This window comes from Podarcis liolepis (genome assembly GCF_965112155.1).
Source record: "Podarcis liolepis genome assembly, chromosome: 7".
NCBI classification, from domain to species: Eukaryota; Metazoa; Chordata; class Lepidosauria; order Squamata; family Lacertidae; genus Podarcis; species Podarcis liolepis.
This window is the reverse complement of record NC_139561.1, coordinates 31,949,081-31,972,889: the sequence shown is the minus strand read 5'-3', so window position 1 is coordinate 31,972,889 and position 23,809 is coordinate 31,949,081. Positions and strand designations below refer to the sequence as shown.

At 43.8% G+C, this 23,809-nt stretch overlaps 2 protein-coding genes across 5 annotated transcripts in view; one reads left to right on the top strand and one right to left on the bottom strand.

The window, feature by feature from the left end:
• DPY19L3 (dpy-19 like C-mannosyltransferase 3) overlaps positions 1 to 13,502 on the top strand; it is a 41,040-nt gene extending 27,538 nt beyond the window's left edge. For 3 of the 4 annotated variants that reach the window (XM_083513403.1, XM_083513401.1, XM_083513402.1), the window contains 3 exons: positions 5,009 to 5,141; positions 6,246 to 6,404; positions 7,221 to 9,176. In XM_083513403.1, coding sequence (XP_083369529.1) covers positions 5,009 to 5,141; positions 6,246 to 6,404; positions 7,221 to 7,391 — 463 coding nt within the window. In that variant the 3' untranslated portion in view covers positions 7,392 to 9,176. Of the gene's footprint in view, positions 1 to 5,008; positions 5,142 to 6,245; positions 6,405 to 7,220; positions 11,429 to 11,522 lie in introns of those variants that run through there. The other variant, XR_014528512.1, reaches the window with a different exon arrangement.
• LOC310711506 (neural-cadherin-like) overlaps positions 10,433 to 23,809 on the bottom strand; it is a 105,922-nt gene continuing 92,545 nt past the window's right edge. The window contains exon 33 of the mRNA XM_083513384.1: positions 10,433 to 21,030. Within this exon, the coding sequence (XP_083369510.1) occupies positions 20,611 to 21,030 (420 nt within the window). The 3' untranslated portion in view covers positions 10,433 to 20,610. The remainder of the gene's footprint in view (positions 21,031 to 23,809) is intronic.

The window sequence follows — 23,809 nt, the reverse complement described above, 5'->3', positions numbered from 1 at the left end:
GTAAGGAGAAGTTAATTACTTTTGCATTAACAGCAGTCGACAACCAATTTATGCCTTGCACCTGAAACTGGGACTGATATGTTCTTGCCTTGTAAGCTCCTGGTGTCAGAAATGATTCAGTCATTATTCATTTGGCCCCTTTAAAAGTTCAGCCGAACTTCATCTCATTCAGGGTTTTCTGCATAGGATAACTTTTTTTGTTTTGTTTTGGCTTGCAGTTTTCTACCTCAGAAAGGTTTTGAAAGCCAAATTTATCATTACGGACCATCAGGCTTTCTTAAGAAGGTGTTTATCTGAAAGGGGGCGCACTATTCTGCATACAGTGAATTGTGCTGCATGTTGTACATCATGTTGTTTTATTCCCATTCTTGTACAATAGTGGACTGGAGCCTAAGGGCCCTTTACCACCTTGCTTCCATATTCCTATCTCCTTTACCTCCCAGTTCATGTTGTAACTTTCAGTTCCCCTCTCTCTCTCTCTCTCTCTCTCTCTGTGTGTGTGTGTGTGTGTGTGTAATCTAATATGGAGGTTTTTCACAACACTGCTCTTGCACAAAACCTCTGCATTAAAAACTTAAATAAAACAATTAAAAGATTGATTTATGATCTGCAAATGTGCCTTCATTCCCAATTCATGTTTGGCTGTGGATTACTGTTTGTATTTTTAAATTATTGTTTTTATACAGAGGTTTTGTGCAAGAGCAGTCTTGCCAAACCTTCATATTAAAAAACAAAAAAACAAATAAGAGGTTGATTTATGTTCTGCAAACGTGCCCCCAGCGTGCAACAATTGGAAATAAGCATCATTTTGTCCAATGAAGGAACAAATGCCTTCTGTACCTGCTGGTTCTTCCTGAGGGGACAGTTTTATTTTTAATACAACTGTTTTGTGCAAGAGCAATTTTGCACAAAATAGCTGCTTTTTAAAAAAAGGGAAATATAGCACAAAGGTGCCTTCAGCATCAACCAGAAGAAGCAGGTGTATCCTGCATCCTTTCGTTTGGGCTAATGGAACTAAAATGGATAGGTTGTGCTGAAATTGATGGATGGCCATCCTGACTTGGCCCCAGACACACTGATCAGATGTTTGGAAGCTGTGGCTGGAGCCAGTTGAAGTTAAATCCTTTGAAGACAGAGGTCCTTTGGCTGGGTCGGGACGATATGGGATTTGGGGGGGGGCAACTCCCATCTTTTGAGGGGGCGCAGTTAGTGCTGGCACCGTCCGTTAAGAGTTTGGGTGTAATCTTCGACACCTTTCCATGGAGGCGCAGATTGCAGCTATAACAAAGGGACTAGGGCCCTGTGGGACTTGACATCTTTCCGCAGGGCCTGCAAGACAGGGCTGTTCCACCAGGCCTTTGGCTAGGGCACAGCCTGACTCCCTCCTTTGGCAATCTTCACAGAACTCTAGCCCAATGGTTGCCATCAATTTGATTTGAATTAATTTTAGAATGAAATGATTTTAGAATGTTGTATTATTTTATTGTTGTTAGCCGCCCTGAGCCTGGCTTCGGCTGGGGAGGGCGGGATATAAATAAAATTTATTATTATTATTTATTTATTTATTTATTATTTTTTATTATTATTGAAATGAGGAACAAAGTAGGGGTGTGTGGCAGTGGGCAGCACTCAGTCAAACCTCTAACCCCCATAAAAATTGGCTTTTCTAAAAAGTGCTTCCTGGTACAGTGGTACCTCAGGTTAAGTACTTAATTCGTTCCGGAGGTTCGTTCTTAACCTGAAACAGTTCTTAACTTGAAGCACCACTTTAGCTAATGGGGCCTCCCGCTGCCGCCGCACCACCAGAGCACAATTTCTGTTCTCATCCTGAAGCAAAGTTCTTAACCCGAGGTACTGTTTCTGGGTTAGCGGAGTCTGTAACCTGAAGCATATGTAACCCAAGGTACCACTGTATCTTCCTTTTCTTTGTTACTTTACTCCTTGAAGCTGCATCAGCGGCCATCCTAATTCCCTAGAAGTCTCAAAGTTCTGACATTTCTAATATTGCATTTAGAAGTGTCTTGTAGATACATTATTTGCAGCACTAAGCTCTAAAGTGGAGGAGCTCAAAATGCGCATAAAATGTTCATAATTTATCTCTTCTGATTTGACCATCAAATAAATCTTCCTCTTTAAGCATGACTTTTTGCTTTGAATTTTCCTAGAATCTTAAGCAGGGTTCTTTCCACCCACCTTCCTCCAAAATCGTACATGGAGCCCTGTAATTCCCATTAAAGCTTTCTGTTGTAAATGAGTTATTTTGTAATAATCCTATAATTCTTAAAAGTGTAGATAAAGCAGAGGTTCCCATTTTGTATTATAGTGCTCAGTTTACCCCATTAGTTCAGCAGTAATTAACTTGTTGAAGCTTAGAGCTTCAAAAATAAATGAGATTATTTGTTCAAAATGCCATCAGGTCCGCTTGGAATGACATTTAAATTACATAATGTAAATCAGTTTGACCTGTAAGTCCTTGTCATTATTTAGTGACATTTCTTGCAGAATAAATTGTTTGCAGGTTGGGCAGCCTGGTTATGGAGCTTGGCAGAAACCTATAAAAACAAATTATCCTTTCATTTTATACATCATTTGTTCAGACATTTGTAAAAATTGCTTCGTTTTTCCATAATGGAAAAGTGTCATTTGGGCCTTTGAAGACATTAGCTGTGTAAGATTCAGGCTGAGCTTTTTAGCAGCTGCATTGGGCAATAAGGATTAGAGCAGAGGAATTTGGTGTTCCTCTTTGCAATGTGCCTAAGACCATGCTGGCTAATTGTCCCCCTCTTGTGGTCATTCCCTGGGAGAATTACTCTACATTTCTGCCACTTATTTGTAGTAAATGCAACCATTAAAGAGATCCAAGGGAAGAAGCACAGGTGAATCCTGACTCCTCTTTTCTTCCTTCTACTGAAGCACCCCAGTTGAATTTGTAGACCTCATCTCATTTTCAAAATGCTGGTGAAATCGGCACCAGTGGTGCCATGGCAGAATCTGACAAGTCAGGAAGAATGTGCCCGGCTCTGGATAGAACTAGGCAAAACCTGACAGGGGTCGTGGTTGATGACTGGCAGAGTCAGAAGTCTGCTGGGTTTTCAGCTTCAAGTGCTGGTTCCCACATAGAATTGACTTTTACTGCTTGGACTAGTAAAACATTGGCTGTTTGGTGACCCTAATTGCTTAGGTCATCAGCCAAGGTCCTGCTCTGGGTGTCTCTGCCTTCAGAGGTTAGGCCTTCTCAGTGGTGATGCCTAGTCACTGGTGACCCTGTCTGATCTCATCACTGTTAACCTTGTTAGGCATCAAATTGTTGCTGTTTTCCTGGGACTTATCTTGAAGAATGCCCATCTTTTCCTCTTTATTGCTGCTGGCTATTTAATTTGATTATGCTTAGTTTTGTGATTCAGTTTCATTATTTGTTGCATTAAGAGATCTTTAAGCAGGGTGGAAAGATTACAAATTAAATAATTAAATGATTTTTTAAAAGTCCCAGAATACTTACCATGGATGAGGTCCCACATCTCTCATATTGCAAGAGACATAGGAAGTGCACGGGTCGACCTAAGGGTCCTCTTTCAATCTGACTTTTCAGCGGGTGCTGCATTGGCCCTTGGCAGAGTTTCTTCCAGCTCAGATGGTTGAGGTCTCAGCTTGAGACCTGTCTGGAATTCATCTCCCAATTTGGGCTAATGGAGAGAGATGATTACGCACACGCATCACATTAAGTTCTTCTGCCGATTCATATGCTGAGACCACCTCGCTTCATGGTATTTGTGACTTTGAATATTTTAAATGTAATTATAAAATATTAAACCGGAGCAAAGAGATTTTTCAAAAGAAGCTGGCTTTAGAAGTCAAAGAGAAACTGACAGTTTTCTTTTTTCATCAAAAGTTTAAATGCCTTGCTAAAAAATATTAACTCTGCTGTCTGTATATGAGATTCACTTGGCCTTGTAAGAAGTTTTAAAGCAGCCCTGTGGTATGTCTTGCATCGTTGCTACAAGTTTTCTCCTTTGGGGCTATAGCAAACATTTATGGTTGTCTCTTAACATATTCAAAGTTTCATCAGAGAATTCAATGGAAAATTAAGTGAGAGCTTAAATAATGTGCAATAACTTCGGCAGGTACACATAGTTAAGTGTAGAGAAATGTTCATGTTGGCAGCTTTCCAGCTTTCTTGAAATGATCTCTTCTCTTTGTTAAATTGTATACCTTCAGTCAGGTATCTGCAATAACAACATGGGCATCTTATTTCTATTGTTACTTATAATTACAGTACAGCCAGCCTAGGATTGTATTACTTCAGGATGAGTGTTTTAAAGGCCTTTTCCCTACAAACTAGCTTTTCATAAGCAAGATGCTTTTAACCTTCTGAATTGCATGGCTGCAATCTGAAGTGGACTTTTACTAGGATGGTTGACCTAACTCTTACCTGCATGGACTGTTTCCTTAATTCTTAAGCCTATCCTAAAACCCCAAAATGAGGGCTGGTCAAAAGACATGGGGCTTGAGGGAGTTACAGGGGCAAATAAGTGTGTGTGTAGAGATGGTCCCCTCTAGAGCCCCACAAGACCTAAGTCTGCCTCCAATGGGGACAACATCTGCAACTTTGGGTATGTAATTGCCAACTCTCAGTCCTTGACTGCTTCTTCATCTTTCACTCCAGTTGCAAAGGGAGTTGCCAGATAAAACCCACTGAAGTGATATTGCTTCCATCAGTCTCGGGGACACTTGCTTGAGAAAGCTGTTCAGGTCCTTTGGAAAAGGACTGGGGGTTTTACATCCCTTGTCTCTCTTTCTTTAACTAGATCAGCACACAGACACAAATCACATTAATTGTCTAAGAACTAATTAATTTAAAACAAAATTCTTGCAACCAAATATAGCTGTTTTGCAAGCAGATGTGAGGATATAGGAATTTCTCTTGCCTATATTATGAAGTATACAGTTTAACCTTTAGCTATACAGTTACACCAATATGATAGTAAAGTTGTTCTTAATATTTGCCCAGGTCTAACACCCCCAAGAAGTCCGTGATTGCTGGAAGCATGCAGCTCTTAGCAGGCGTCAAGCTGTGTACAGGAAGGATTTTAACAAATCACCCCCACTATGAGGACAAGAGCCTGAGAGAAAGAACAAAACAGGTAAGGGAGACCTTCTCAGCAGGTCCTTACAGCTGAGCCATTGGTCAGGCCTGGCATAAAGTTATTAATGGGTGTAGCTAAAGGAAGCTCCATTATCTCCCACTGACACCTGGCCCAAGTCAAACATACATTGCAAGGCACTCAGCAGTGATTAAAACAAAATCAGTATTACCAAAACTGTTGTCTGAGGGAACAGATGAACTGTTTGGGGGTTCTCTTTGATCCACCATTGTCACATAAGGCCCAACTTCTAATCAACACACCAACTGCAACTACATCTGGACCTAACATAATCTGGTATTGAGAACTACAAGACTTAATTACTGAGTGTGTTCTATGCAGTGCTGCCATTAGGTCTGGTCCGGAAGCCATAGCTGGTGCTAGACTGCTAAGTTTGACATCCCATCCCAAACACAAACTTGATGCTGAACCAGATTTAAGGAACTGCTGGTAACGTACCTAGCAGTCTAGTAGAGAGTATTCCCTTCCTTTATATTTCAGAAGTTGTGCATTCAGATTCTTTGGTCTTTTTCTTGTACCCATTTCTTATCCATATCTCTAGTTTAGTCAATGCAAAAGAGCCATGCTAAGCCAGACAAAAGATCCATCTTGCCCAGTGCCTTATTTCCCACAATAATTAGCAGGGTGCTCCCAGGAAGTCCACAAGCAGCCATCAAGGCTGCAAGCCAGTTCCTGCTGTTACCTGCCATCAAGTCGTATTCCATGGTATACTTTCTCTGAATACAGAGGGCCCCATCATGACTAACGGACAGACTTCTTCACAAATTTGTCTTTTAAAACCATCTAAGCCAGTGACTGTTACCATATCTTGGCACAGTGAATTTCATACTTCAATTTTGTGTTGCGTGTGTTCTTCCTTTTGTGTGTTCTGAAATATACCTCCATCCAATTTCAGTGGATGACCCTGAATTCTAGTATTATGGGACAGGTGCAGGGGACTGTCAAATTTCTCCATGTTATTTCATAAATCTCTGTCTTATGCTCCTCTTGAGTTGTCTTCCCCCCCCCCCAACTTCGAGCAATAAAGAAATGGTGGAAATGGGGGTGGGAATCACAATTCTAATTAAATTACACTGTTTCTAGGTTTATCAGGTGTATGCAAAAAGATCTCCTGAAGAAGTCCACAGGATCCTCAGATCTTTTGGGACTGACTTTGTGATCCTGGAAGACAGTATTTGTTATGAAAGAAGACACAGCAGGGGCTGTCGGCTGCGTGATCTTCTGGACATAGCAAATGGCCACGTAAGTACCGGAGCCTGCCTTCCTGTTTGCATTACAGTATTTGCAGGAACTCTGGCACAGGATCATCTCTCCCTGTAACACCCTGTGGCTTTGTAGCCAACACGGTGCACTCCAGATGTTGTTAGACTCCAACCCCCATCAGCCACAAAGCAGCCTGGCAAATGGTTAGGGACGATGGGAGTTGTACCAACAGTAACTGGATGGTGTCTTGATTGGCTTAAATACACAGCAAACATAGTGTGAAATGTACTATGAACCAGATAGCAGGGCTATTATGTCACTGGGAAGTCTAGCATTTATGTTCTGTTTGGAGTTTATAAAGAAGGCTGCAATCCTAATCCCACTTGTCTGTGAGTAAGCCCCATTGAATTCTGCTGGACTAACTTCTGAGTAGACATAGTTAGAATTGTGCTGTAATCTGTGGTCAGGCGTTAGGATTGCCCATGTGAATTATTATAGGATTGAATCAAGTAAAGTACAACAGTAAAGTACAACGTGCCATATACTGAAAGCACATTTTTCCTCCAAAGAATCTAGGGAACTCTAGGTTGCCTCTCACACAGCCACAATTCCCAGCACCCTTAACAAACTGCAGTTTGTAACAAACTACAGGATTCTTTGCTGGGTGTGTGAGGTGTGTGTGCTTTTTAGGTGTATGGTGTGTAGGCAGCTGTGGGCTTTTCTCTGACTATACAATGGCACCTGGTGCTTGTACAGCTTAGTGTGTTTCCTTTGTATTGCATTAAGAGAGCAGTTCATTGTTTTAGAATGTGGCAACAAGAAGATGTTTGATCAACCCTGTAATTTCTGTTACAGACCATGGATGGTCCTGGGGAAAATGATCCTGATTTAAAACATTCGCCACATCCTCGCTTCTGTGAGGAAATCAAACGAGACCTGCCTTCATACACAATGTATTTTGCTAAAGTATTTCAGAACAAAACGTTCCATGTTTACAAGCTCGCTAGACATAAAAAGACTACATAGCTTTGCTGTGACCGCAGCAGCTCATGCCAAGAGTTTACAGAAACGGTTCATGGGGCGAGGTGGAATCATTGTACACTGGGTTAAGTGTTTTACCTTTTAATTACTGTGATCATTAGAAAGGGTTTGTGCTGATAATGTTTTTATGTGTCCAGAAAGCTTTTCTAGACTACAGAAGGCTGGTTCAGAAAGGGCTCTGGTGCAGACGCTATACAAGTGGTGTGGTGCAAGCTCCACCCTGACGTCTTCAGTGTCATGTGGGAGTGACTCTTTTGTGAAGCACGATGGCACATCCCCCATGAAAACGATGCTCAACATACAGAGAAGGGGGGTGGAGTCTCACCTGCATTGCACTCAAAGCATACTTACCCAGGACCTCTGTGGACCAGCTGTTGTGTCTTTCCATCTACTGCTAATCTAGGGGAGTCTGCTCAGGGTTCTGGCTTGCTAACATGATCCTGTTGATACCATTAGTGTCTTGTTGTTGCTTCTTCGGTTATTTTCCTTAGGGTGCTTGGGAACACCAATCCAAAAACATTTTCTTGGGAGTAGTTTCTCCAGATTTTTCTTGGTGCTTTTTCCATGGTTGCTTAAGCATCACAGACTAATCTTCTGATGTCTCAGCCCTCAACCCGGATCCCAGAGCTTTGCTGCCAAAGTGCTTAGGGTGTATATACCAGTGACCTTTTCCTTTTCTAATGCTAGGACCCAGATGTGAGCTTTGTAATAGCCATCAGCAATGCAATGCTTTTGGTAACCTTCCCTTCACACGCACACCCTGCTCTCCTTTGCTTCTCTCTCAGACAGCACAGCTCTGAGGATACTTGGCCCTCTGCTGACAAGGATGGAGCTGCCAGTCTCTTAGCAGCCACTGTGCAGCTGAGGGCAAAGTAACCCAAGAACATCCCTGCGTACAGTTTTGCTCTTAGCAGGGACTAAAAAGTGAGGATTTTCCCCAGCAGGGACAGCTATGCTGTTCTTGCCACAGCATTGTCTTTGTGCCATTGCTCATCCAACACCAGGTCCTTAATTTTTGCTGCAGGTTGATCTGCCCGAAAGCAAAGCTCTGGGCTTTGTGTGAGTGCTGTTGCTGAAGGCCATAGTCCAGCAAAAGGCTTGCGTCCGTCATTTGAACATTGCTCCCCTTCCTCATTGTATGGTACTTCTCAAGCTCTCTTGACTTTCAAACACTTGTTGCTCAGCATTCCATTTGTAATATTTAGTCGCTGCTTGTTTTACCTGTGGTTCCACACTTGATGACTGATTTTTGTGTGTGGTTTTCAAACTTCGAAGACTGGAGCATGTTGGGTTCCCTTGTTTTTCTTTTGATAATGTAGCATGTTGTGGCGTCCTTTCAGAGGAGCTTTTACAAACAAGCAAAATGCCCCCCCCCATGTCCCCTCCTGCATATTACAATGTTCAATTACTGTATTCTGTTCTCCCACCCCCCTTCTAAGTGTGTCTTTTTAAGTAAGAATACCAAACCCAAGAGAAACACTGTCATGAGCTTCGTTATTAAAAGTGGTAGGATATATTGTGCTTTAAGGGAGATTTTTGCTTTATTGTATGTGACAAGTACTTACACGAACAGTTTCCTCTCAAAGATCCTCCCCCCCCCTCAATGTTTTTCCCCCTCCTTACTTGGACAAAAAACAACAACCCCATGAATCATGTTCCTTATGTTGAAGCAAATAGATTTCACATTTTTGTACTTTTATGAAGACTATCAACTTTATAATGCTGTGCTTTTTTTATTAAAAAAAGTCACTGTGATGTTTTTAAAGCTAATTTTAACATTTTTATATGAGACTTATGGCAGGGTTGGTTTGGAAGTAGAACTTTCCCAGTCATTAACAAGTAACTTGGCAGCTGTAGGCACAATCTTTATTAACTTCAAAGTCCCATTCAAATGAATGGGAGTTGGGCAAGGCCACAATCCATCTCTTGTTAACTCCATTTTTTCCCTGGTGTAATAATGGGCAGTGTTCACTTCTGGTGCAAAATCTGATGGTAATCAAGTGCCTCTGGAAAAACATCAATAGGAAGCATATTTGGCCTGCTCAAATAGTTCACGTAAGAAAATTGTTGCAATTAATTCCTAACGATGAGAAACGTGCAGAGCTTCAGCTAGCCTCCCCCACATTTAATTAAATCAAGATGTGTAATGAGATTAAAGTTCCCCAACTGAGCTATGTTCCAGTTCCCAATGATTTAAACACTTTTCCCCTCTGCAGTTGTTCCTTGGTAAATTACTGCAGGGCTAGATACGGTTCTGTCACCCTCACACAAAATAATTTTACATTTAGGCGCAAGTATTCATTAAATAACACACAGGATCCTTCTGCGCTTTCATCCCAGCACCACCAAAAGGAAAGCAGACTTTAATCAGCTCACACTTAAATCAAACCTGGAGGTGAGCCATGCAGGATTTTTTTATTTTTTTAGTGAGGAAGCAAAGCCCCTGAATAATTCCTACTCTGTTTCCCTTAATGAGGTTGGAGCCCACTGCCGCTTCAACATAATACAATAATAAAACATTCTAATAAGTAGTAAAACTTTAATTAAGCCTGTAGTGATGTGTGCCTGATCTTGCTGGGAGCCTGGGTCAGCAGATTCCTCGCTGGTAATGCTGCATGCTAATTCAGGATAAGCACATCCCAGGCACAGAGGAGTGAGATAAGGTTGCCCTGTCCTTTAGAGGCAGTGGGCATAATCAGCTGAGGATGCAGGCACTCAGGGCCACTTTGCCCAGAACATTATGCACCTGTCTCCCAAGCAGCCCACACAGCCGCAGTATATCAGGCCTCATCTTATTTTAAGCCTTAAGCTCGGCCAGTGTGGAGGAGCAGGCAGAGATGTGACAGCCTGCATGTGGTTCTGAGGTCTTATTGCGGCGGCTGCAGACACCACTGTCACGGCATATGCAAAACGGGGGCATGGCCAGGTGGGCACTTGAGGTGCTGGCAGCTCACCACTTTAGTACCTGCTGCTTAACTTCAGCTTCCCCAGCAAGAATTCCGATGGCACTACTATCTTTTTTTAAAAAAGAAGAACACTGACCCATGCACTGTTTCAGTATTTTCACGTCACATTTTTTATTACCAAATATGTATGATCAAATATTGCCATCTTAGATATGCAAGCTTTTAAAAAAAACAAACTGGAGCTGTCAGTTGTCCCACCCCACCCCACCCCCCGACCAAGCCAAATCTGACCTTGACTATAACAAAACAGAGTGAGAAGGCAATCTTTTTTATTGGGCCAACTAAAATACTGGATGCAAGTTTTTGGGTTGCACAGAACTCTCTGGTGCGCTTAGTGTGACCTTAAGAGGGACATGGTCAGTGGAGAAGGAGGGAAAGAGAGAGAGAGAGAGAGAGAGAGAGAGAGAGAGAGAGAGAGAGAAGCTGCATTAAGGGTGTTAAAAGGGAAATTTCTTTTTCTTTGTAATGTGCCTGATACCTGCAAAGCAATTTCAGGGGTCTGGGTGGCTTGGTGTTGTTGTGGGAATGTTGTAGGCATCAGGAATAGCCTTTGAGATGCTTGGTGCCAAATGGTTTTTGTTTGCTTTGCTCCTGTAGTTATCAGTACCTGAGGGCTGTTAGAATGTGCCAGGGGTCCTTTTCCTGTCTAATATTCCTTCCTTCCTTCCTTCCTTCCTTCCTTCCCAGTCATGAAAGTGTACCCCCCCCCACTTCATTTTAATTTAAGGAAGAAAGGAGGAGGTTCAGAAGTAAAGATTGGCCAGTAGGTTGGCTGGTGAGTGCCCATCCTGTGCCTTTTGTCTGCGAGCACTCAAGGATACACAGTGCTGGCACCTTTTTTTTCTAGAAGAAAAGCACTGGTTTAAAGTGTGGCATTTAATGTAACAGCTTCATGGTGAGTACCAGCACCGTTTTACTAGAAGAAAAGCAATGGTTTCCCCCACATCCTTACTTGAACATGCACAATCCGAAGCCAGGTCTGACCACCTGAAAAAGCCCCAACATCAGGGATTGTGGAATAAATCCAAGCAGCGACATGTATAATGAGGAACACATGTGATACAGACCACAATAGCTAGAGCCTCAGTAAGTGCAGGAGATGACATTTTGGATGCCAGCATGGCACAGCTCAAGGTGGTGAGTGATACAGTCATCAAAGGAAGTTTGAGGGACCTTTGCAAATAAGTACCGGTACATGGGGAGCACGAATTGGGAATGGTAGGGAACAGAACCCTAGAAAGCTGAGTTCAGAACCTTGCAGGCATGTGCCCTGTTTCTCAGCATGCTGTGGCTGGGTGGCTTCCTTTTACAGCCCAAGGGTCACACCTGCCCTTGGCCCCCACCCATTGGGAGCTGCATGCCATCAGTTAGCATGGCCAAAACTGGGTGCAGCCACCACACACTAAAGCAGGAACACACACAGGCACATAGCCCACCTGCCTCAGCTGATCCATGAAGAAAGAGCTATCATCTCACCACTCAACAAATGATCAGTCTGATGTCTGGGAACGGCATGATTTACATCGTCTCCCAGGTCCTGGGCTCTGCCCAGCCTGTGCTGTGTACAGCCAGCTCACAACTTGTGTGCATTTAACTTGCACAATCGCAGCTTTACACTCTTAGTGGCCGGCCAGCACACAGTCACCCAAATTAAACACACACAAGGCGGAGAGCTTAAAAGCTGTTTCTGCATCACATTTTCCTGCTGTGGAAAAAGCTTTTAAGGTCTCCACCTTGCTATCTGGTTCTGGGAAGGTCTCACATTGGCTCTGGGCAGCTCCAGTGAGATCTCAGGAGCCTCCCAGAGCTGGTATTAGAGCCTCCCATAGCCCATTAAGCAAAACAAAGCGCTTATAAGCTCTGCCTTGCTTGGGTGGCAAGGCTCACATGGTGTACTGGCTCCAGAAAGGTAGGGATGGTTGCATGGGAGCGGTTCTGGGGTTGTTTTGGCTACACACAATTTTGGCTTTACACATCATCTCCTGCACTTATTGAGGCTATAGCTATTGTGGCGTGAATCTAACTCCCACGCAAGTTGTGAGTCATCTGTATTTATTTTCACTTTTCTGCTGCAACCAAAACTGGAGAAGTGGGGGGGGGGTCCCTGTTTTGAGGGAAGCAGGTCAAGCCCTTGAACTTGGGGTTAGAAACTATAGCCTAGGAGGGAACTGTAGGAAGGGGGCACTGCTGCAGAATTCATAAGCTGCCAAAGATTCAAGTCTAGCTGTGAGCTAGTTCAGCGACAGGGCTAGTTCCCATTCTGGGAGCAAAGATTGGGGGTTTTCATGCTGCTTCAGGTCAGTTTTTCTTCCTCTTCAGTATTGCATTCCCTTAGTTCAGGCCTGTACAACTTATGACCCACCAAGCCAAGTGTAACACACCAGCCATGCCTATTGGCCCACCAGATGATCAGCAAATCTGCCGGTCTTTGACTGCAAACCTGAGCAGGACTGGGTGGGGGGAACATGGCTGATGAATTGCATTTGGTGAGCTGGCCTGGGAGGCCTGCCTTTATCACATGGGATGAGAAATCTGTAGCCCTCCAAATGTGGTTGTACTCAATGTTCATCAGACCCAGCCAGATTGGCCAGAGTTTGGCAATGATGGACACCGGAGTCTCAAGTGGAAGGCCACATGCTAGCCATCCCCGTTCCTCACGGTGTCATCTGTAACATTCTGCTACCAAATGCATGCCAAAAAAAGTTGTTTTATTATTAAACGTGAGTCTCTTCTCGCTTGCAAGAAACCCTTGCATCCAACCTGCAAGCTACTTGCAGTGCAATGCTAAACCATGTTTACACAGAAGTAGATCCAACGGATGTCCAGTGGATCTACTTTCAAGTTCAAACCCAACTTGTTGCTGCCCTTGTCTGCTCCTTGGCCCCTTAGTGTGGAAGAAAAGGCTACTCTACATTTATACAGAAGAGAAGTTTTCTATACAGTTACGGTCAAAGTGAAATTGTCAGTCTGTGGAGCTAAAAAGTCAAAAGGAGGCCAGTATGAACATGAGGAGACACACATCTTCAATATTTTTGCTGGTTAACACTTCACCGTGCAGGCATTTTATAAGATGCTGTACTGAGATGCATGAATATTGTCTTCTAAATAAAGTTTGATCTGCAAATCAAAACCTGTTGCCATCTGTCCTTATTAAAGCAGCCATTTAAAAACCTGCTTCTCTTGTTGCTCACATCCTCTGTCAAAAGCAGCTCATTCTTCTGCCAAAAGAAGCTTTTTGACCTTGTCTTAAGCGCCTTAACATGCTGAAAGGAGTTAATATTTATTTAAATCATCTTTGGGCTTTGACAGCTTGTAAGAGTAGCTTTTATTGAATTTCCAAGTTAAATGATTTAGCAGTAGCATTTTTTTCCCCTGCCATTGCTGCCTGGCGCACTTAACTTTTGTGAGGTTAGCAGCTTGTCTGAGGAAGTTATTTGGATAGCGTTAAATAGAAGTTGCTTTCTGATCCATGGGGATCCATTGCTGCTTTTTTCCTTTCCTCCTAATGGTGAATTTCTCAATAGTTTTGAAACTTTCTATGATAGAAAGAAGCAGGTCTCTTGTCAGGGAAGCCCAGCCAAAAGTAATTGCATGTGGCATGCAGCCTTATTTGAATTTCGAAAGGTTGGTCTAGGACAAGGGTTTAAAAATACAGTATTGCCGAGATCTCATGGATAAGCATGGGCTGTCTTCAGTCAAAACCACTGCCTTATTTGACTAGTAAAGTTATTAAAAGTTTGTAGTGTAAAGCAAGTGCAAGCCAGGAACTCAAACTAGATTGGGTTGATGACGGTCTATGTTGGATGTAATTGCTTCAGGAAACCTATTTCAGAAATAATTGATCTAGTATGAGCCTCTGTAGAGCAGCAGTATTACTCAAGAGCATGTTTACTATACTGTCAGGAAAGCTGGCAATGACCCTTTTTACATGCTGCTCCAGAGGTGGAGGTTGCCTGGAAAGTAAAGGAAACGCAATAGCTTGGGGTCCAGGAGGTGACAATAAGCTGTTGCAGTAACCATGAGTTACTGTGGCTAGTGCTAGCTACATCAGATAAAGGGAGTGGTCTGGCTACTAAGGTGTTCATATTAAATAAAATGCAGATCCATGAAGCTGAGCTAGCTGGACAAACTTCATCAAGGGAGTGGCATGCAGCCATAGTCTTTAGGGTATGTAGTATAGAACAACTGTTAACCTGTATCGGGAATATCTTTGGTAGCATCTGGTAAGAGGTGGTGCAGTGGCTTGTGTTCCCTCTGCTAGCAGCACACAGGAAGATAGGAAATGGTGTGATAGCAAGTCAGAGCATTGGTCCATCTGGCTTAGTATTGTCCATGCTAATTGGCATGACTCCCCAGGATTTCAGGTGGGGGATCTTTCCAAGACCTACCTGGAGATGGCAGGGATTGGACTCGGGACCTTCTGCATGCAAACTGTTTGCTCTGCTGCTGAGCTACAGCCCTTTGCAGCTGTTATAAGGAAATCATGCCTGACTTTTTGGGGGAAACAGTTGATTGCATCACTGAGGCCACCAGGCTCAGAAGTCTCAACTTATTTTTAGTTGCTGCTGTGTCTACTCTTAAGGCATGTAAAAGAGTACACTTTATTCTTGGGATGACGCTCTGAGGGTTGCCTCAGTGCCACAGAACTATGTTATCTGTTGACTTTCATTTTGTAGAAATGGTGGTTGGAAACTTATGAAAACCAATAGAGCTTGACAGGTTGACAGATTAAATACTAATATATAGAAGATTATTTAAATTGCAGGCCTATACACAATTTGTATAGGAAATAGAATTGTTGTTGCTACATGTTAGCCTGTAAAGAGCTTGGCAGGAGATTAGTTAAAGTACCAGATTACTGAAAATCCAACTACCTAGGGACATACTTATTTCTTTTCTCTTTCCCCCTCTTTCCTGTCAGCTGCAGGACTTCTAATAATCAGGTCTGCTGGCCTCTTTCTTGACAATGCCACAACTCCCTTGCATTGGCTTTTAAGGAAACGAATAGGCAAGTCCTGCAAGGCAGAAAGCAAGTACTTTTTGACTGCTGCATGGAACATGCAACACAGTGGTGGCCGTGAGATACTGGAAGCGTGGCAGGAATAACAGTCTCCATTAAGAGGAAGATGACAGCCCCTGCCATCATTTCACTTTGCAGAGTTGCATGAATAGCTGGAAATGCTTTTCACATCTTCACTTAGTATGAAGGCTGGAAGGTTATCCATCCAGTGCTCAAAACGGGGTGGGATGCCACGCAATTTCTTTTAAGATTGACATACCACTCTTCCATTTCTGTTCAGGCAGACATTCTTGAGTCTAGCCTAACCATCCCACATCATCATTTCTCTCACACTTGGAAAACTGCATCCCTAACAGGGCAGTTCATACCTAGGAAGCTGCCTCATACCAGGCAAGATTGTCCATCTCACCCAACAGCATCTCCTCTGCCTGGCAGTGGCTTTGCCGTTCTCTCTGACACAGGGTCTTTCCCCTCTCCTGTCACCTGCTCGTACTCTTAACTGCAGATGCCAGGGATGGAACATAAGACCTTCTGCATGCAAAGCACTGAACTATGATCCCTCCATGCGTGCTTTGGTAACCTTGAGGCTTATGTGCCATCCAGATAGATCAATATGGCTTGGGAAGCTGCAAAAGCAGCGTAAGACAGGGAGGAGGACCTATGACCCAGTAGATACTGTTAGACTGTACCTGCCATTATCCCCAAGCATTGGTCATGCTGGCTGGCATCAATGAGAGTTGGGAGTCTCATAACTTCTAGAGGACCACGGGTTCTGACCCCTGCCACGTAAAATATCAGCTCTTCTGCAGAACCAGGTGAGCCTTTGAGAGGACTTGATGTCCATTTCTTCTGGTGTGAACCAATATCCTTCAGGGTGCATTCTGCAGGCACTACTAGACATGTTTCCTCCACAGTTGGGAGGCAGGAATTCTTCTGAATATCATCTGCTGGGAACCAGAGGGAAGGAGAGTGCTCTTCTGTTCAGGTTTTGCTTGCAGGTTCCCCTCAGACAATCTGGGTGGCCAGTGTGAGGACAGGATGCTGTTCTGGGTGGGTCATTGCCCTGCTCCAATAGGTCTCTTCTTACAGTTCCCTCTTTGTCCTGCAGTAGTCACCTGAGTCCATGAGAAAATCCATCTGTCCAAGGACTTGAGTCACACCTTCAGTTTCTTGCACCACAGTCTGGTCTGAAATGAACCAGAAATTGTGGTTTGGGTGAGTGAAATACTTTTGAGCCAGGCTGTGTGTTGAAAAGCACATTTTTATTCTGCACAGCACACCAAGGGAGTAAATAGCACGTTACAGGCAAAGGAAATAGTCTAAATTGGCCTGAAAAATGCCGTCAAATGATAGCATATCCTACTGAGAGTGGCTGGGATTTAGATGAATGGATAAGAAGCAGTAATTAACACTGAGCAATGCCTTGATGCATTTCGAGCAGCAGGAGATTGGGGGAGGGATATCCATTTCTGCCTTTTCCCCATAGTCTTGTTTGGTACACTGAAAAAGCACACGATGCTCAGCAACACTTTTCGCTCAGTTTTCTGGAAGTGGGTTATTACATTTGGACGAGCTTTATTGCCCGTACAGGTGAAAAATATTCACAAAAGAATATTCAACACCTGTGAGCTATGATAGGTAAAACCATGTGAACTTGTCCCATTATTTAAGGATGGGCATGCCACGTCTCAAAAGGTAAGTCCCATGGAAAGCCATATTCTTCCAGTGTGCATATGAATTGGCACCAAACATTGGAAGCATCTTCCTGGTTAACCAACTGTGGTACAGCACTGATCCCAACAAGACAGAATTTCCTCTTTAAAACAAAAAAACGGCATCCACATATGCAAAGATTAAAAATATGCATTGCCCTAAACTTGCTTTGCAAGGTAAGTGAAAACAACTTGATCTTGACCTTTTCTGTTGGCTCTGATCCATGATTCAGAAACAACTACAACTCTCCAGTTTCTTGAAGACCACAGTTTGAGAATTGTGGAGGTAGAATAATGTTGCGGGATTTACAGAGAGATGGCTAAATAATTTCTAGTATCCTCTCAACCTCAAAGGAAAGTGGGAGCAAGTTCTTGAGCTTTTTATCGTTAGAAACTATGAAGAATAACCAGCTTGACGTGAAGACCACCACAAACTCTTTATCTTTGTGTTTCTTTTGAAACTCGTATTGAAAAAGCATTTGGGGAAAATCTGGGTATATATGGTCTCCTATGAAAACGTTGGTCTCCACTGTAGCTTAATACATGCTTGAAAAATTGGACTTAGGAACTTCTGGAAATGTTATTTGGTGCCCTGCCAAGCACTTTTCAATCTCCATTACCCGTCTCTCAGTACACTTGTTCATTCCCTCCCCGTGGACAGATGATCTTCCATTTTCTGATTCCCCCTCTCCCCGAACAAATGAAGCGTAGAAGAAGAGAGATATAACGTTATGAGGAAAGTCAGGGAGATGAGGGGAATTTATGAATAATCTAAGGAACACTCATAACTTGGAGATGTCCTTTTTTTGCAGAGCCGAGGGAGCAGGGTAAGGTTCTTTGGGCTTCACATGTTGGCAGAACGAAATCTAACTTTAGAATTTTTAAGTCCGCAGTCCCTTTTCGCTCACTGCACAGCATTTACTCAGAATAGCTAAGTAGAAATGCAGACTCGAGATAAGAAGATTGAAATGTACTGCAGAGGCAGAGCCTTCTTCACTTTCGATATTGGTGGTTTAGCAGAAAAATAAACCACGCCAGCATCTGAGCTAGTCAAAAGAAAATGATTTTTTAAAAAGGACTGATTAGTGTGTAGCAAATCATACCATAACACCATTGCTCCTAACGGAAGGGTTTCTCCCACATGCATTTCAAAGGCATTTATCCTCCACCAGACAATTTTTGTTTTTTGCAGAAGCAATGGCCGACACTGGGGCGTTATTCTCTATGACGGTTTGTCAGACGGCAGAATCTGGGCTCTGCTATTCAATTAAGGAAAAATAAACAGACACGTGCAACCAAGCTTTCCTTTGACATGGCTTGTTGACAAATTTGTGGCTACATTATTTCACGCTTTACAAGAAGCTTGGTTTTTTTGGGTGGGGGGACATGAATCAGGGCAATTAGGACAGGGCTCTGGAAAAAAAGGCAGTCCAAGGCTATTCCAGGGATAGAGGCAGTGTAGACATAATACTGGTTTTGAATCCTACCCCATGTAAGAACCATGCAGTGGGGAAGGGCTTTAGCTCAGTGAGGTCTCATCCATGTTTCCTCTTGTCCTGTGTTTTCTTCTGCTTGTCCTGTTCTTTCTAGGGAAAGTAGCGGGGCAAATGAAAAACATCTCAGACCTGTGCTTAGAAAGCACAGGATAAGTGTGGACAATAATAATAATAAATTTTATTATTTATACCCCGCCCATCTGGCTGGATTTCCCCAGCCATTCTGGGCTGCTTACAACGTTATCTAAAAACAACAACTCAGAGGGCATCTGCTTTGCATGTGAAATGTTCCACATTCAACCCCAGGAACCTCCAGATCGGGCTGAGAACGTCCCTTGCATGAATAGGTTTGAATTAGTGTAAGGCAGCTTCTTAGTTCCCTCTCTCGTTGAAAACTAGCAAAGCAAGAAGAAAGGGTCTAGCCAGCTCTCTGTCTCCTCCTCTCATTTTTTTACCTGTATGAAGTAGTTAAGGTTCGGGAGGGGGGTTACATGGGGGACACAGACGGTATCTGCCATCTGATGTGGTACCATCAACTTTAGCACCTTAAATAGGTACCGCTCCAGCGGGAAGGTAAACGGCATTTCCATGCACTGCTCTGGTTCACCAGAAGCGGCTTGGTCATGCTGGCCACATGACCCGGAAGCTGAACGCCGGCTCCCTCGGCCAAAAAAGCGAGATGAGCACTGCAACCCCAGAGTCGGCCACGACTGGACCTAATGGTCAGGGGTCCCTTTACCTTTACCTATGCTCCACAAGCAGGACGTGCAAACAGATGTTGCGCTGCGCTGCAGCCTTCCTCTCTAAGGGATATCTGCCTATCTTGGATGCCAGCCAGCCATTCCACCTTACCTTGCCTCCCACCACACCCTGTCCTCTTCATCTTCCAAGCAGACAACATTCTGTGGCCACTAAGCATATTTAGCCCTCATTGTGCCTCCCTCCCCCATTACGTTTTTTCACCCTCCTCAAAAAAGAAAAGAAAAAATGATTTTGTACTTCTGCAAATCTAGGGGTGCTTACGAAGTGGGAAGAAAATGCCCCATTGCAAAGGTAAGTCCAGAAGTAATAGACCAAGCAGCTAGCAGGAAGTCCACAACTGGTTTCATGTTACACAATATTGTATCTGTCAAATATGCCATCTCCTGCTACAACAATATTTGGTTGTTTAAGGCTGTCCTTACTTTGAAGTCTTTGGAACCACACATGGAACAACAACTCTGGGGAACTATTTCTCATCTGGACTGTTTCAGTGGCAAAAACCATGTCTTATGAAGGTAAAAAACCCACAAAGAACTAATTTCAGTGTGTCATGTCCAGGTGCAAGTTGGTGTTCCCTCCGAATCTGGGGAAGGGCACACAGGAATTTAACCAAGTAACAGGCACGGGCTTCTGGGAGTATTGAAAACAAGTCACACACCCCCAAGTTAAAAGACTGTTATTGCCAAATCCATAGCATGGCTCTTCTAGTAATTTTGAAAGGAAAGAAGCTTCATTCCAACTTGGTACACTGATTAAAAACCACAAAGTACAGATTTTACAACTTATTGCAAGAGGTGCACAAGACTCGGGCCAGGTATCAGCCCCTGCAAAGTGTTGAGACAGTCTCCTGCTTCCAACTATGAAGATGGAAAAAGCTATAGGGACAAAGCACCTGTTCTTGCAACCAATACAGATGTTGTTCCTTTACATTTTTATCTTTCTGCAATGGTTCTTTGGTTGCCTCCAACTAGTTTAATTCTGTCCTTTCTCAGCCTTCAAAAGACAATGATCTATGTATATTATATCTTTTTCTTGGGGGGGGGGTGTCCAAAGAAACAGCCAATCCAAAATCAAAGCCTTTTTGGGCTACCTGGTCTCCATCTTAGCTGTGCCTTTGAAGTATCTCAGTAGGGATTGACTTTATCAAAAGTATGTTAAAAGTACCTTTACCTGCCCCGCCCCGCCCCCCCAAAACCCCAAAACACCACAAGGGACCTTCAAGCATTGTGCAAAGATGAGTTCAGCAGCCTAACCATCATCGGACTCTGCTTGAGAATAGAGTTTGCTGAGATTTTCAAACTTTGGCCCCCACTCTTTCATATCCCCGTAGGCTGTATCTTCCTCCCATCCACCGGAGCCCAGGGAACTTAGGCTGCTGGCTTCTGAACACTCTCCTTCCGTGTAAAAGACTTGCAAGGAATCGCAGGGCAGGGCATGGTGCAGTTGGTCCATGTTTCTCACCACCCCTGAAAGGTAGCATCCAAAGTCGATGCTGGAGAAGGAGGAGCCCAATCCTGTGGAAAGGGCTTCCAGCTGCTCCTTTGGACTGGCAGGGAGGTCGCAGCTCACGGGACTCTGCAGCTCTGCCCGCTTCCCTTTCTTCTTGTAAAGCGAGTAGGCTGGGCTGGTTTGAAGGGACATCTGGAGCTCCGCCATGTTGTAAGCATCCTGCAGGAGGAAGACATCAACAGCAGCGTCAGACACTAAGTCACATGCACCCAGCCACAAACTTAGGGATTCATTCTCTGTTCCTGGAAAGGTGTTAAAACATGAGGTGGGGGGAGATGCATGCTGGCCCCAGCCCCAGTGACCACCCTGCACACCGGCCCCATTTGCTGCACCCTCAAGCTTCTTCTATGGGACGCAGGTAGCGCTGTGGTCTAAACCACTGAGCCTAGGGCTTGCCGATCAGAAGGTCAGCGGTTTGAATCCCCATGACGGGGTGAGCTCCCGTTGCTCGATCCCAGCTCCTGACAACCTAGCAGTTCTAAAGCATGTCAAAGTGCAAGTAGATAAATAGGTACCACTCAGGCGGGAAGGTAAACGGCATTCTGTGTGCTGCTCTGGTTCACCAGAAGCGGCTTAGTCATGCTGGCTACATGACCTGGAAGCTGTCTGCGGACAAACGCTGGCTCCCTCGGCCGCTAAAGCGAGATGAGTGCTGCAACCCCAGAGTCGTCCACAACTGGACCTAATGGTCAGGGGTCCCTTTACCTTTACAAGCTTCTTGCAGTGAGCGGGGAAGGAGGCTTTGATTGTTAAACCACTCTGGGTACTGTAGCTCTGGGTGGGGAAGAGCGGGCTAACAATTCTCAGCAGCCTTAACAAACTGTATTTCCTGGGATTCTTTGAGGGAAGCCATGACTGTTTCTTCGGAGCAAAGATTTTAGCTTCTGTGGCATTGGACATGGATGGTCTCTCTGCCTCTCTAGATAATGCAAGGGAGTTCCCTGCACTTACAAAAGTTTCATCACAGGCAGCAACGCAATATGGATGTGGAGATCCACCCTGCGCTGTAGAAACAAACTACCCTTGAATCATTTGGGCTCATCTTGCTACTTTCTGAAAGGAGCAGATACCAAGCTCTTGACATGTCAGATAAACAATGCCTGCTTCCTCAAGATAGATCCCCTGCTCGGGTAAACCTATTTTTCCCCTTTACAATGTGCAGAGGGAGTTAATCTTATTAAACACTAATAGGATTTGTATACTTAGCTCGCTGTGTGCCACCTTGAAGATAAATATCCATTTAAAGTGTTTAAAACATGTTCACGGAAATTTATCAAAACCTTCAACTTTCTTTTTTTCCTCCGTTTTTTAATGAGGAAATTTGCATTCAGCTAGTAGGAAATACCAAGTATAAAATTCAAACTAAACTCGTACATTGGGGGGGGGGTAAAATCCTACTCTGGGTGCAGAATTTGCACAGATGCCATCCTAGCATACAGTCCTTCTAGGATAGGGGTAGGGAGCATTTTTCAGCCCTAGGGCCACATTCCCTTCTAGGCAATGTTTTGAGGGCCACATTCCAGCAGTGGGCGGAGCTAGAGGCAAAAGTGGGTGGAGCAATAAATACACATTTTACCATTGTGTAATAAGTTAGTTTCTACACATGCTCACTCACATACACAACCCACCCACCCCTCTTCTGTTCTCCACCTAAGAGGGAATATCGGAGTTCAAGGACACATCCCAGCCAAGCAAAAATGGAAGAGCAATGAGGGTTGTGCATCCTGTTTTCAAAGTGGCCCACCAGATGCTCAAGGAGAGCCTAACAAGCAGGATTTGCAAGCTTTAACATTTTACCTGTACTATGATCCCGACTGAAATTTGGGCGGTTGGGGCAAAGGGTCCATGTCTACTCTTGGCACCATGGGGAGGAGGGGCAGTTAAAGTCCTCCCCTCCACCATCAGTGTCCCAACCTGCTTCCCACATTAGCTAGTAAAAGAAAACTGAGCTGCACAGCACCCAACAACATCCTGCATAAGACAATTGTTATAAGTCCATTTAGCATTCCCAATAATAATAATAATAATAATAATAATGAAAGCCATAATAATAACAAGAGTATGAATATTATTATTTAAGCATATTTCCTGGCCTTCCACCCAAAGGTATTACAGTGGTACCTTGGTTCTTAAACTTAATCCATGCCGGAAGTGTGTTCGACTCCCGAAACCATTTGAAAACCAAGGTGCGGCTTCCAATTGGCTGCAGGAGCTTCCTACACTCAAGCAGAAGCCGCACCAAATGTTCAGCTTCTGAAAAACGTTTGCAAACCAGAACACTTCCGGGTTTGCGGTGTTCGGGAGCCGATTTGTTCGGCAACTAAGCCGTTTGAGAACCAAGGTTCCACGGTATTAAAAAAAAATACTGATTTGCCTTCTAAAACCCGCTCCCTTCCTCATGATTAACTGGGTCATCTTTTTGTCAGATTGATTAAAAAGTTGCAGGTCTAATTGACATCGGTGTGTGCAGGCAGGTGAGCAAACAAGAATGTTTGCAGCTCACTGACTTCTCTGGACTTTTTATACTATGTTTTCTCCCAGGCAGTTTTAGTGAAATGTCTCTGGTTCAAATGATTTGGAGACTGGTGCTTTAATACATTTGCAGTGCAGGTCTACTCAAAAGTAAGTTCCACTGAATTCTATGGGGCTTACTCACAGGCAGGTTAGCACAGGATTGCATCCTTATCTGAGGCAATACTAAGATAGCAACATTCACTGAGCATTTCTACAAAATGTTGCAAGGACTTGCAATCAGGACAGAGTAAATGTTAGGTCTGGTGGGGTGGAGGGGAGATATATGCCCCATTTGCTAAAACTGAAATGTGCTTTTCTGAGTGCCAGAAGGGAAAGGAGATAATATTAAACAATTTTGGACAAAGTCCTATGGATCTCTAGTAGGGGCCACGGGACAGGAGTGGATCTCGACCTCCGGTCTGCA